The sequence below is a fragment of the Vombatus ursinus genome, unplaced genomic scaffold (assembly GCF_900497805.2).
Source record: "Vombatus ursinus unplaced genomic scaffold, bare-nosed wombat genome assembly UNPS02014841.1, whole genome shotgun sequence".
NCBI lineage: Eukaryota > Metazoa > Chordata > Mammalia > Diprotodontia > Vombatidae > Vombatus > Vombatus ursinus.
The window spans coordinates 35,904,989-35,918,557 of record NW_020954619.1 but is presented as its reverse complement, the minus strand read 5'-3'; the positions used below and the strand labels follow the sequence as shown (position 1 = coordinate 35,918,557).

At 34.3% G+C, this 13,569-nt stretch overlaps 1 protein-coding gene across 1 annotated transcript in view; it reads right to left on the bottom strand.

The window, feature by feature from the left end:
- The window catches only part of SNTG2 (syntrophin gamma 2), a 646,807-nt gene that overhangs the window by 123,821 nt on the left and 509,417 nt on the right, over positions 1–13,569 (bottom strand). Inside the window, exon 13 of the mRNA XM_027840424.1 lies at positions 5,332–5,403. Coding sequence (XP_027696225.1) covers positions 5,332–5,403 — 72 coding nt within the window. The remainder of the gene's footprint in view (positions 1–5,331; positions 5,404–13,569) is intronic.

Genomic DNA, 13,569 nt, shown 5'->3' with positions numbered 1-13,569 from the left:
CCTCTCCATCCCCTCACCCCCAAAGAGGTTCCTCCACTGATGAAATAAAAAGTCCAACTTAAAATAACATGGGCATGTATGTATTTATATAGAGAGAATTAACTCCTCAAAGGCAGAATTGTTGGTTTTACCTTTGTAACCTCAGCACACAGAACAAAGCCTTACACACAGTAGGAAGTAGATTTGTGTTTGTCAAATTGAATACAAAGCAAATTCATTGACTGACAAATGTTTTTATTTCATTAGTTTTAATAGAAAAATTATTATTTAGAAAGATTATGGATGGTTTTACTTTGCCTGAAAGAAGTTATCCATAAATTTATTTTTCTTTTTTGGAGAGGAAATTTAATGTTACTGGAGTGGATTCTACTTCATCATTAAAAAGGTATGTCTTAGATACACTTCTCAGATGATGTTCATAATTTTAGTCACGACTGCAATCAAAGCACTGATTGATGCAATTTTCTCATCAATTTCATGGCTGATGTAGAAATTTGGTATAGATATAATTTTAATAGGTGGAAGAAAAATAACCTCTAGGGAGAAAAGAGCACCACTGAGAAACAAAATAATTTCTTAAAACTTGTTTCTGGCCTAAACATTGATAGATATAATTATGGAAGGGGGATTATGAACACAGATCACAAAGAAAAATTGAACTGAGAAGTAATAGTTTGTTTTCTGATTGTACATTTACTCTAATTCCTGAAATATAAATTAAATTCATGTAAGAGAAATTAAAGATGGGAGAGAATCAATATCAAACTTATAAGTTATGCTAGATAAAAATTAATTTTTTGTATGATGGTTTAGTTTCAAAAAAAATCCTACAATGTTTCACACAGGCAAAATGAATAGGTTCAGAAGGTATTGTTAGAGATAAAAAATTATGTTCCCAAATTTATGACTGACTAATTATTGTGACCCCTTGAGTGTACTCCGAGAAGCTTTCAGTAACACAGGACTTGTGATGAGGAAAGTAAAGTCGGGCATGGTTTGACATATTCATTCATTCAATAAGCATTTATTAAGTGCCTACTATGTATCAAGCACTGTGCTAAATGCTGAGGATGCAAAAACAAGCAGAAGACAGTCTGCCCTCAAGTAGCTTACAATCTCATGGGAAAGACAACATGCAAACAAATACATACAAGGCAAGTAATACATAATAAATAAGAAATAAAAATTAACAGAGAGAAGGCACTAGAATTAAGAGGGGTTGGGAAAGGCCTGATGTAAAATACTGTGAGTATGATAGGTGGATCATCTCACTCACATCTCAACTCTCTTTTCGGACTTCTCCTAATAAACTACTTTCCCAACCCTCCAGAAACCTCAGCCCTGTGGCTCTGTTTGCCTGACTGGAGATGTATTCTCCTATACATCTTTTCCCTTTATTCTTCCTCCACTTCCAGCTCCCCTTTTTTATTGTTTTTCTTTAAGGCAAGGCCCATCTCATTTGCTTTTGTTTGTATCCCTATTGCTTGGCACAGAACCTGGCATGTAGCATGGGCTTAATAATTTTGCTCTCTCTCTCTCTCTCTCTCTGTCTCTCAGCCCCCTCATCTATCTTCATGTTTAATCTGTCTATCTATCTATCTATCTATCTATTTATCTATCTATCTATCTATCTACATATCTATCTATGAATCTATGTAAATGTATCTCTGTATCTACCTATCTATCTATGTATCTATCTATCTACCTAATAGTATACATATATTCTGTTTCAGACCACATCTTAAGTATTGCATTAAAATCTGGAAGCCACAATTTAGCTTGGACATTGGTAAACTGGAGAGTGTCAAACTGTACTGGAATGGTGATGGTATGAAACATCAATCATGCCATGAATGAAGGAACTGGGGATGTTTTTCTGGAAAAGAGAAGATTTAGGGTCAACATGGTAATTGTTTCTAATTAGGTGAAAGCTTGTTACTCAGAAGAGGAATTAGCCTTGTTTTGCTTGGTCCCAGTGAGTAAAACTAGAAGCAGCAGCTGCAAATTCAACTGGGCAGATTTAGGCTTGCTAGAAAACTTCATAATTAGATTTATACAAAATTGGAATGGACTCGCTTGGTAGATAGCAAGTTCCACCTTAGAAGAAGTCTTCATGCAGTGGTCAGATAACCATTTGTCAGGTAAGTAGTAGAGGAGATTCTTGGTCAGGTTTAAGTTGGCTGAGTCAGATAGCTTTGATGTTCTTTCCAACACCAAGATTCTGAGCTTCTTTCTGTATTACTCATTGCACAAGAGTCTTCCCAGGGACACACAATGTACAAGAACACATAGAGCAAGAAATCAGTCTCCTGCAGAACTACAATGCTCTACCATAAAGAGATCTCAACTGTGTTTCCTGCTTTCCTCCCTGCAAACATAATCAGGTCTACAGTCCCAGAATAATGACTAGCTTACAAAAAATCAATCTATAAGGATGGCTATCTCTGTCTGATTTTTTTAAAGTAGGCTATACGAAAATTCAGTGTCAGAGAAGCTGATTCTTTCATGTCAAGGATAGTGGCAACAGTCCCTTACTTATTCTACAAATTAATTGCCCTGACTTCATGGTTGTAGTAATATGTATAAGTATCCTTTAAAAATTTGAAATGAGAAAATGTTCGCTAACTTAAATGAATGCTTTTTAACTCTCATGTGCTCCAAGTTATACAACTATCAATAAGGAAGTAAATAATTCAAGTCTAACATCTTTGTTTTCTAGTATCTGTTACATTACTCAAGAATATAAATGGAATTAGTTTTACATCTTGAATTCCCAAAAGTTGGATTTTTCATTTCTTTGTCAACAAAAGAGTAGCCTCAAGATAAACTGAAAGTCCCAGAAGTTAAACTTGGCAGAATACATTAACATTTGAGTAATGTTGAGCAAGAAGTCAGCAATTATAATCACTCCATAAAACTTTTAAAAATCCTTTTGAACATGCAAGAGTAGTAACATAGTTCAATGAAAAGAACACTGGATTTGAAGACAGAGAACCTATGTTTAAATCCTGCCTCTGAAACTTATTACCTGTGTGACCTTGAACAAATTATGTTAATTTTCTAGACTTAGTTTCCTCATCTGTAAAATAAGAAGCTTGGAATAAATGGTCTCTCAGGTCCCTTCCAATTTTAAATTTATAATCTATTCTAAATTATAATCTAAGTCTAAATTTATAACCCTCCATCATTCAGGTCAATGGAGCCCACAGACACATACTGAACTAAAAATGTACAAATCATCTGTATAAAGATTTACATATTACCCTCATTCCCTGCTCTTTGATCCAATCTCTGGAGAAGAGGCTCTTCATACCAATTCTACCTCTTTTACTAATAATTCAGTCTGTCAACAGCATTTATTAAGCTCTAACTATGTGTCAGGCACTGCACTATACACTGGGGTACAAAGAAAGCCAAGGATTTTACAATCTAATGGGGGAGACAACATGCAAACAACTGTACACAAACACAATTTCCATAGGATATATTGAAGCTAATCGATGGTAGGAAGGTGTTAATATTAAGAGAGATCATCCTACTTCCATTTTTCATCACTTCTGACCTGGACTATTGCAATAGTCTTCTGTGATATGATGAAATAGTCTTCAGTTCTCTTTGTATATGGCCTCTTTTTTCTTCAATCCATCATAAACACAATTGCCCAATTGATATTCAAAAAGCATGTCTGACTATCTTATTCCCTTGTTCAAGAAACTTCAGTGGCTCTCCTATATCCTCTGGGATAAGATACAAATACCTCTTTTAATCACTTAAAGTGCTTCACAATTTGGCTTCGCTCTTTCTTTCCAGAGTAATTACACATCTTTCCTCTCATGCACTTGATGCTCCAGCTGAATTAGTCTATTTACTGTTCTGGCAGCTGGTGGCACATTTGATAGAGGACTGATCCTAAAAAGAACTGAGGACAAATACATTTACTAGCTGTGGGACCCCAGGTAAGCCACTTAAACCTCTGTTGGCCTCAGTTTCATCAACAGTAAAACAGGGATAATAATAGCATCTACCTTATAGAGTTACTGTGAGGAGCAAATGAGATATTTAAATAACTTAGTAAAATGTTTGGCACACAGTAGGCACTATATAAATGCTTATTATCCTTGCCTCTATCTACATGGCATTCCATTTCCCACCTTTGTGCCTTAGCATATGTTGTCCCTATAAGCATCGACTGAAGACCACCTACAAGAGACCTTTCTGATTTTCCCAGTTGTGACCTCTCCACTATTACTTTGGATTTGCTATCTGTCTTTCTCTGTCTCTGTCTCTCTCTCTATCTGTGTATCAATTTATCACTTGCATTTAATTATCTGTGAGTATGTTGTAGTCTTTCATTTGAATATAAGCTCCTTGAGGGTAGACAAGAGCTATCTCACTTTAAAAAAAAAATCCTCAGCCCATAGCAAAGTGACTGTGCTACATAAGTTTTATTAAGATACTTAATAAATGCTTTGTGATTCACTGATTGATTCAAAGGATAGATAAATTGAAGGATTCGGATCACAGAGTGCTAGATCATCATGGAAATTGAGATCTTAGAGGGACCTTTAAACACTTCATTTACAGATGAGGAGGTTGAAGTGATTTGCCCAATGTCATATAGCTAATTACCAATTAAGAACCCTAGATGTTCTTAATTGAATACAATTCTTTTGAAGTTTTTATGTCATTTCAAATTCTTTCATTTCAGATGTACTATTCAAAACTTCTTGTGTATAATGCTATGTTTTGATTTGACATGTTTATATAATTTGAGACTTTGTGAAGAAATAATTTTCCTCAAATAATAGTCTTATTTCTTCAATTGACCCAATTTACCTAACTTTACTTTCCATATTACACTGCCTAACTTTTCCAAAAAAGATAAATAATCTCAAATAATGTCATGTATTTCACAGATATCATGTTCCTTTACATTGACAGGTCTTGTTAGTACATGGCAGACAGCCCATACTAATGCAATTTTATTAGGAACAGTTAAAATTTGATTTGAGCAGCAAGAGATTAACTAGTTTGAAATTATCCACACTAAATCAGATGCCTTTGCATGTTTGATTTAAATGCCATGGATAAAATGGCACTTATATTACCAATGATGTCTTCTGATAGTGAAAGCCACCAGTAAGTATACATCAGTCTTGACTAGGCTAGACATGAGTCCCTAGGGATTATTGGGATATCTAGAATGTTTTAAAGTTATTATTAAATTCAAGGGTACATCTGAAAGATGAAGTATTTGTTTTTTCCCCTATTATCTGAAACCCCAAACTCTCTTGCTTACTTGAAAATGTCTCATTTCTACAGTATGCTTACCTTGTGAACTTTAAATAGTACCTCACAGAGGTTATAGATTTTTTCAGCTCGTACCCAATCTAATGTACTCACCTGTAAGAAAGAGAAAATGCACATGTAAACAGATGCTTTCCTTTATGTCAGATAATGCAGATTACCTGCAAATATAAAAAGAAACAATAAGCAGATGTGATTAGTAATTGATATATACAGTATATCAAATGAGCACTAATTAGTTGGCAATAGTCACCTGCACATACTGTATATATCAATTACTAATCACATCTGCTTATTTTAAAAGGAAAATATGGATATATTCAAAATGTATTCAATTTATTAGATATAATGCAGAAAACTCTGATCTAAGAATGTATTGATAAATAGCTCTACGGGTAATCCACTGTGACTTGGAATCTTCTCCCTCAAGTTACTAGCAAAGGAGTCAAATTAAGAGGGATTATGACTAACTATAGAAAGGCATTAGTGTATTAGTATTTGGAGCAGTATGACATGGTGTAAAGAATACTAGATTTGGAGTAATGGACCTGAGTTCTCATCCTGGATGTACCAATTGATACCATTGTGAACTTCTTCAAGTCACTCTCTCTGCCTCAGTTTCTTTTATCTATATAATCAGGAGGTTTAATTAGATGACCTCTAAGATCTTTTACACCTCTAGATTTGTTGTCCTATAACCCTATGTGACTCTCAGGTCAAATTCTAGCTCTGTTACCCATTGGGTATTGGGCAATTTACAACCTCCCCAGGCCTCAGTTTCATCTTTTCTAAAAAAAAAAGGGGGGGGGGTTTGGTTTATATGATCTCTAAGTTCTCTTTCAACTCTTAATCCTGTCTCTACCTGCATTAATAATTATTGTGACCAAACTAAGTAGATCAGTCACAGAAACAATCAGTCAATTTGACTAACTTAAAAAATTTACTTGACTGATTAAAAGAGTGTAGGAGCTGCAGTTCTATACCAAAAATGGATTCTTAGTTGTGTTATCTATGTTTCTCTTACTCTTCCACCACTAAGGATAATCAAAAGTTCGCTGAATTATGTCTCTCAAGCACCAAAATCACTGCAAGAAACTAAATTAATTTGTTTCATCTTGCAGTAAATTTTTTATTAAATAAAATTCTGAAGATGTACAAAATCTGAAACTCCAAAGTCATTAAATTTTCCTAAATGTTCTTCCAACTTTAAGTTAATGATGTGAATAAAAACTACACTTAGTGTATTGTCATTTAATATTTAATTGGTTGAACAGTCAACTCACAGATCCTGATAGAAATAGACTAAATCAATCTATTAGCAAAAAGCAAAGAACAGTCAATTCAATAAGTAACTGGTGTGTTATTTACTTACTTTTTTTAAAAAAAATAAAGAATTAAAGCCAGAGAAATTAAAATCTCACATTAGTTATTGATAGTTTAAAGAACTCTGTAATAAGAATTTTGGAGGAAGTACTATGTTTTCTGAGACCCTTGGTTAGTAACAGATGCAGCTTCTAATAAAACTGCCTTTCTGCAATTACAGTAATTTCCATTATGATCCTGGAAACTGACCCAGTTATTGATCTTCCTAGGATTTCAAAAGTACTACCCCCCTCAAATTTTTATAGCTTCTGTTGCTGATACATTCACAGAATTATTATATCATTACAATGAAGTGATTTATATATTCACATAATTAAAGCTGTATTTTTTTGGTAAATTGTCTACATAAGGAGAATCAGTTGGTTTTATGGTGTATCTTAAGAATAGCAAATGTGTTTACAGATCATTGTCATATTTAATGTCTTCACTTCAGAAATCATGGTTGAGATACCTATTTTCTCTCTGTCTTTTTTCCTTTGTTTTTTCATCTTCTTCACTACAAGATGAACTTCTCTTATGGCCTTTCCTTTATTATTGCACTGTCATTTCCGCACCATTTGAGGTATATAGATCATGTATTCTGGGAAGGGTTTATATCTTTAGCAGTGTATTCAATATATGGAGGACCACTTAGTATAGACAAGGTACAAAATGTCATTTATGTTACATTAATGACCTATTAACTTGACATTTTCAGCTGTTCTCTGTATCTTCAGTGTGACAAGAAGCCATCCCCTCCCTGTGCCTGAATGGATCAATGTTTGATCGTTTTCTCTCTATATACTTTTAATGTTTTCCCTTTAATTCATAGAATCATAGAATTAGACGGGACCTTAGAGACCATCAAATCCCACTTACACCTGAACAAGAATTCCCTTTTTGTCTGGAGATTTCCAATACAGGGGAACCCACAACTTCCTAAGGTATTCCATTCCACTTTTGGAGATCTTTAATTGTTTAAAAAGTTTTCTTTATGTCAAGCAGAAACTGCTCAGTGACCTTTACTCATTGATTTTTAGTTCTGCCCTTTGGGGCCAAGCAAAGCAAAGTTAATCGTTCTTCCATGCAAAAACTCTTTAAGCACTTGGAAACCATCTTTCCTTAGGGTTAAAATTGCTGCTCATGCACTCTCCAAAGAGCCCTCTGCAAACATATGTGCATACATATGTATATGTATTTGTTGTTATTCAACTGTGTCTGATTTTTAGTGACCTCATTTGGGTTTTCTTGGCAAAGACAGTGGATTGTTTTGCCATTTCCTTCTCTAGCCCATTTTTACAGATTAGGAAACTGAGGTAAACAAGTTTAAGTGACTTGCTAGGGTCACACAGCTAGCATCTGAGGCCAGTTTTAAACTCAGGAAAATAAGTACTGAATTCATGCCCAGCACTCTATCTACTGTGCTAGCTCTCTCCCTCTCTCTCTCTGTCTATCTGTCTCTCTCACACATGTATGTATATATGTATATGTATGTAGGTTATAGGCATACACACATACATACACCTATACATACATATACACATGTGTATATATACATACATATATGCATGTATATGTATGTATATGTGTGTGTGTGAGAGAGATAGAAAGAGAGAGAGAGAGAGTGAGAGCGAAAGAGAAGGTTTGGTCTTAATACAGGTAGATTATAGGTTTTGTTTTTCCTTTTTGACAGTTGGGAAAGAATATATTATTCAGCTCTCTGCCTTTTCCTCCAATTAATGTAGTCTTACTCATTTTTCAAGGCTTAATATTCAACTCCTTGACAGAGTTGTCTCTGATCACTTCAGCCTTAAGTGAATCTTCTCTTCCCTAAAGCCAAGAGCACTCCACTGTCTGTATCATTCATTTGACATTTATCCAAGTTGACTTGAATCACAAATTGTCTTTTTAAGTACCTATCCTGATACCTCAACCCCATAAAAAACTCCTTGAAGTCAAAGACGGTGTTTTATGCCACTCTTCATTTTCCATATCACCTTACAAAGTGTATTAAAAGTAAATTCTTTTTGATTGATTGATTTGAATAAATGTGTAAGATTAGATATGGTATATATTAAGGATGTAACATTAATTATATAAAATGGTTGAACAATCCACATGTGGTGACAGAATGTCTGTGGTTAGGAATCTTGGTTGTTTTCAGTGCTGATAAGCCTAATCTCTTTTAATATACTATCAGTATGACTTCCATATTTACCTGTGAGGGTATGAAGCTAAGAATTATCTTATTCATCACAAATACCAAAAAGGAACTAAAAGTACATATTTGTTATTCTTGAGGCATCATTTTACCATAACAATTTATTGTGTCATTCAGGGATCCTTCTAGTTCTGTATTTTGAAGTTATAACTGTTAAAACTAGTTAGGGAAAAACTGTGATAATAAGTAATCTGGTTCCCAGGTGAGGATTTGTATTTAAGATCATGTAAGCATTATTATAGGATTTTGTTTTTAGGTGTCTGACTCAAAAGACAGAAGCTTTCTTTTTGTAATAAAATCATATTAAACAAAGATTAAATCAAAATGGCTCAAGGCACAGAAAACTAGCCAAAAGCAAATAGACATAAGTAAAAGACAAAAGTATTATTCAACAAATACGTTTTGTATGGTCAGTGATCTAGTAATCCAAATGAAAATTTCCAAATGATGGCCTTTGAAGTAAATCCCATTCCGAGAAAATTGTTTATATCAATATACACGATGACAAAATATACAAAGACCAACAAAAGGCCTCTGTCTCCATAAATGAATAAAAAAAACATTTATTAAGCCCTTGCTATGTAGAAAGCATTATGCTAAGTGCTGGGGGGACAAATAGAAAAAACTAGGCAATCCTTACTCTCAGAGCTCACATTCTAATAGAGGACACAACACATATTAGAAGGTTTCAGCTACAAGTCAGGTGGAAAAGTTCCATGGACCACAGAATGCAAAACAGATGTCATTTAATGTCTTTAATGTCATTTTTACTGATTAAATCATATCAGTTTCTAAAGTTGAATCATTTGTTATTGCCAAGTACTTTGGTTGCAAGAAATTCCTTTTTTTGAGTCCCTGGTAGCTGTGGCTGTAATATTTGTAGAAGAAGTCAGGCTTCTGAATCTCCACAGGGATTACTTCCTAGGATGATAGCAGAGGGTACTATGCTGGAAACATTGCTATTTTAAAGGCTCTTGGGTTTAGAGTCCTCAGCTATCTCCATAGGAATGAGAAGGGAGATGGTGGTAAAGGTTGTGGTGGTGATTTGATTTGCTTGGCATGTGCTGTTTTGTATTTCTCCCTCTGTGAGCCTTACTGCTTCAGAAAGGTTGGCCTACCTGCCTTGTGGGTGGCAAATGGTTGGCAGCTCATGGAAATGTCTGACCCCTTCTTCATAGGAGTTGCTTCCATTGAGGTTAACTGTATGAGCTAGGCTGGAAGCAGCACTGGTGGTCTATGGAGTACTGTATCTGTCTTTGTTGTCAAAGGCAATAATCCAGTGTAATGGAACTGAATCTGGACTGTGTTTCCAATGTGACTGTAGCGAAAGAATGTAAGATCTAAAGTATAAGTGTTTATCATTCAGAATCTGTAGAAATGCCCTGGTTTAAGAAAACCTATTATTAAGTGAGGTAATAAAAGTAACAGAACAGATGGATTAGGCCATAACTCATATAACAGAGGGGTTCTTCACTTTGGAAATTAATGTTCTCCCTTAGCCACAGGTTTTGGAAGACATAATGAGTTGTATAGCAAGCTTTTTAAAGGAAAAAAAATCTATTGGAAGGTGAGGTACATTTGTGATGGCAAATAGGAAAAGGAAGGGAGAGGCAAATTAAACTTTATATATGTCCTTACTTCAAAAGCCTAGAATTTCTCTCTGATAAATGATTTTATGTCATCTGAAATAATATGCAATCAACCATGTGATTATGCTCCTTAGGATCCCTTCACTGATGGTCACCCTGGGAGTAAAATAATAGAAAACTACATGCTAATGGCTCACATCTTCATTTGGGCAAATATATTGAAAGAAGGAGGTAGCATGAATCGATACCATAATCATTAAGAATAACAGATTCAATAGTCCATTCCTGTATTATTTTCTTAAAATGCAATAGCTGACACATTTTTCACATAAGATCAATTCATTTCAATAACCTGTGAAAACTAGGGCTGTTTAAAATTATCAAATAAGTTATCAAAACATCTTTTGATATTATCTTGTTCCAATCATTACTTACACTAAAACCATAATCTTAGGGCTAGGGGTTCTTAACCCGGGGTTTTATGAACTTTTTTAAAAAACAAATATGCTGATAATTGTTTTTCATTATGATTCATTTTCTCTCTAAACCAATGAGTATTATTTTATACATTTAAAAATATTATTCTAAGAAGGGGTCCATAGGCTTTACTGAATTGCCAAAGAGTTTCATGACACACAACAAAGATAAGAAGCCTCTGCACTATATTAACACTAGATTTATAACATTTGACTATCTCTTCAATCAACAAATTTGCACTTAAGTTATTTTCTTCTAGGTAAACAACAAAATCTGATAGGCTGTGATTGCTTAATTGGTGTTAAAAAATTGCTTCTCACATTTTCCTGCATACATTGACAACCGTTGCATAATTTATATGTTTTTTAATTTTTTAATACACTGTAAATTTGATTTTATGATTGTTATTTTAACACATTTTAATGAAGTTTGAAAACATTGAATTTCTGGAGGATTATGTTTCTGATTATCTCTTGTAAACTAGAAATCAACAACAACAAAAAGCTATTTATATCCTGGGAGGGAATAACTTAAGCATTTCCAAAAACATTTTTGGGTATAGTATCTTCCAGTGAAATAAAACAATACTTTCTGAAGTTATGGTTGATGTATAGCTTCCAGACCTTTAAAAATCTTGACTACAATCTGATCATCAAAAAAGCTAGAATAGATTTTTGGCAATTTAGGAACTGCTTTGGGTAAACTGCCAATTGTTCCTAGCTTTTCTTGATCTTTGGCTAATTCAGGAGAATTAAACAATTTTTTTAAAAAAAAGAATCTACTATGAGCAGAGAATTATGGTAGGACCTAGAGATAATAGAGACAGAACTGAAGGAGTTCTTTATCTCAAGGATCTTACATTATTCTAAGGGATTTGTTTATTTTAGGACATATCCAAAGATAATTAAACATAAGATTATTTCAGGTGGAAAATTTTTGCTGACATTTGGGGGAAGAGGAAAGGCTTCTCACAGGAAATGGCACATGGAATGATCTATAAAGGAAGCTAAGAATTCTAAGAGATAGAAATTAGAAGAGTATTAGAAGGGAAATAGTCTGGGCAAAGGTGTGGAGACAGGAGATGAAATGACAAAGTCAGAAAACAGCTAATAAGTCATTTTGGCTGGTAAGGTCTAGGAAGGGGAATAATAGGAAGTAAATCCTGAAGGGAAGGTGGAAGTCCGCTTGGAGAGTGGTTTAAATATAATGTTTAATTGCATTTTATCTCAAAGGCAATAAGAAACTGTATATTTTTGACTGGGGAAGTGACATGGTAAGACTTGGGTTAGACCCTGTCTAAGAGTCTGAAGTGGTGGTCTTTAAATACCCTTGGATGGAGTGACTGATTAGAGTCACTTAACTGATGCTCTGCTTTGTCAGTAAAGAACTAAATGACTGTGATGACACTTCCTACATTGTGAATATCACTATATGGAAAAAATACTGTTCCCTGTAGACATAACCATTAATATGTTGCAGGAAAAGGAAACATGGGAACTCTTACAACTCTTACAAACTCTTACTCTACTTCACTCATTTTTTTTAAAGAAGAATTAAATTGAAATTTTGACAGTCAAACAGCTTTTTCTTCCTTATAGATTTGGTCCCACATTAGGCTTTTTTTTTTCTGATTTCTTTGAGAGATTTATGCTTAAAAATTTATTTGACGCAAAACTACTTTCTAAGCAACAAAAAACAAGCAGGGATGATTCCCCCCCAACATTTTATTTAAGAGGCTGAAATATTAAAAACTTCTCCACTTAAGCACCAAAGGTTGTTAGCAGTTAACAGTTTCTTTTCCAAGCCTCTTCTCTCTTATCTTTTCATATTATTTCATCTTGAGTTTTCTTTCTATACTTGTTACTCCCTCTTCCAGCACAATGTTTCATAACTGCTCTGTTTCAGATGGATTCTACCCATTGCTGCTTATCTTCTCCAGGTCTTTTTACTTTCCTCAGGTTTTCTGGTGCACTACTTTCTGGGCTGGTCTGGATAAGGTTTGAAGCATAGCTATATACAAAGATTAAAAGGACATGACTCATATCTACAAGTGACCTTTTCTTCTTCTGTTTGTGTGTGTCCTGCCTAATATTAGGGTATTTAATGAGTGGCTTAAGGCACAGGTGGCTTATATGACTTCCATGGAGAGTGGCTTTCCATCATGAGATCCTACTGGTCCACATACACTATGAAGAGTAAATTGTCCTAAGTATGTGGACATGTGTTAACACGACCAACAAAAGTAATTAATTCATCAGTCATGCTTATATGGTTTCATAAGTTGCAAAGGTCATACAATTTATTAACCAGTGGCCAACCTCTGTTGATGAGTTTCTTCATATTTAGGTAGACTGGTCTTCAAAAAAGAATATATAACAAGTCCCATGTTCAGTTTCTCAATTTAATGAGAAGATCTTCAAGAGATTATGCTTTTCTGACATAGCCATCAAGAATTCTAAGTCATCATCAGACCAGTATATCTTCTCTGAGGTGTCAAAAGAGAGAGAGAAAGAGAAGGCAGGTTTTCAGATTACTCTGCTTCTGAAAAGAGCCTAGAAGATAAGCCTTGTTTCATGGGATTGTTGACTTCAACACAATGATGGCACTATTTGA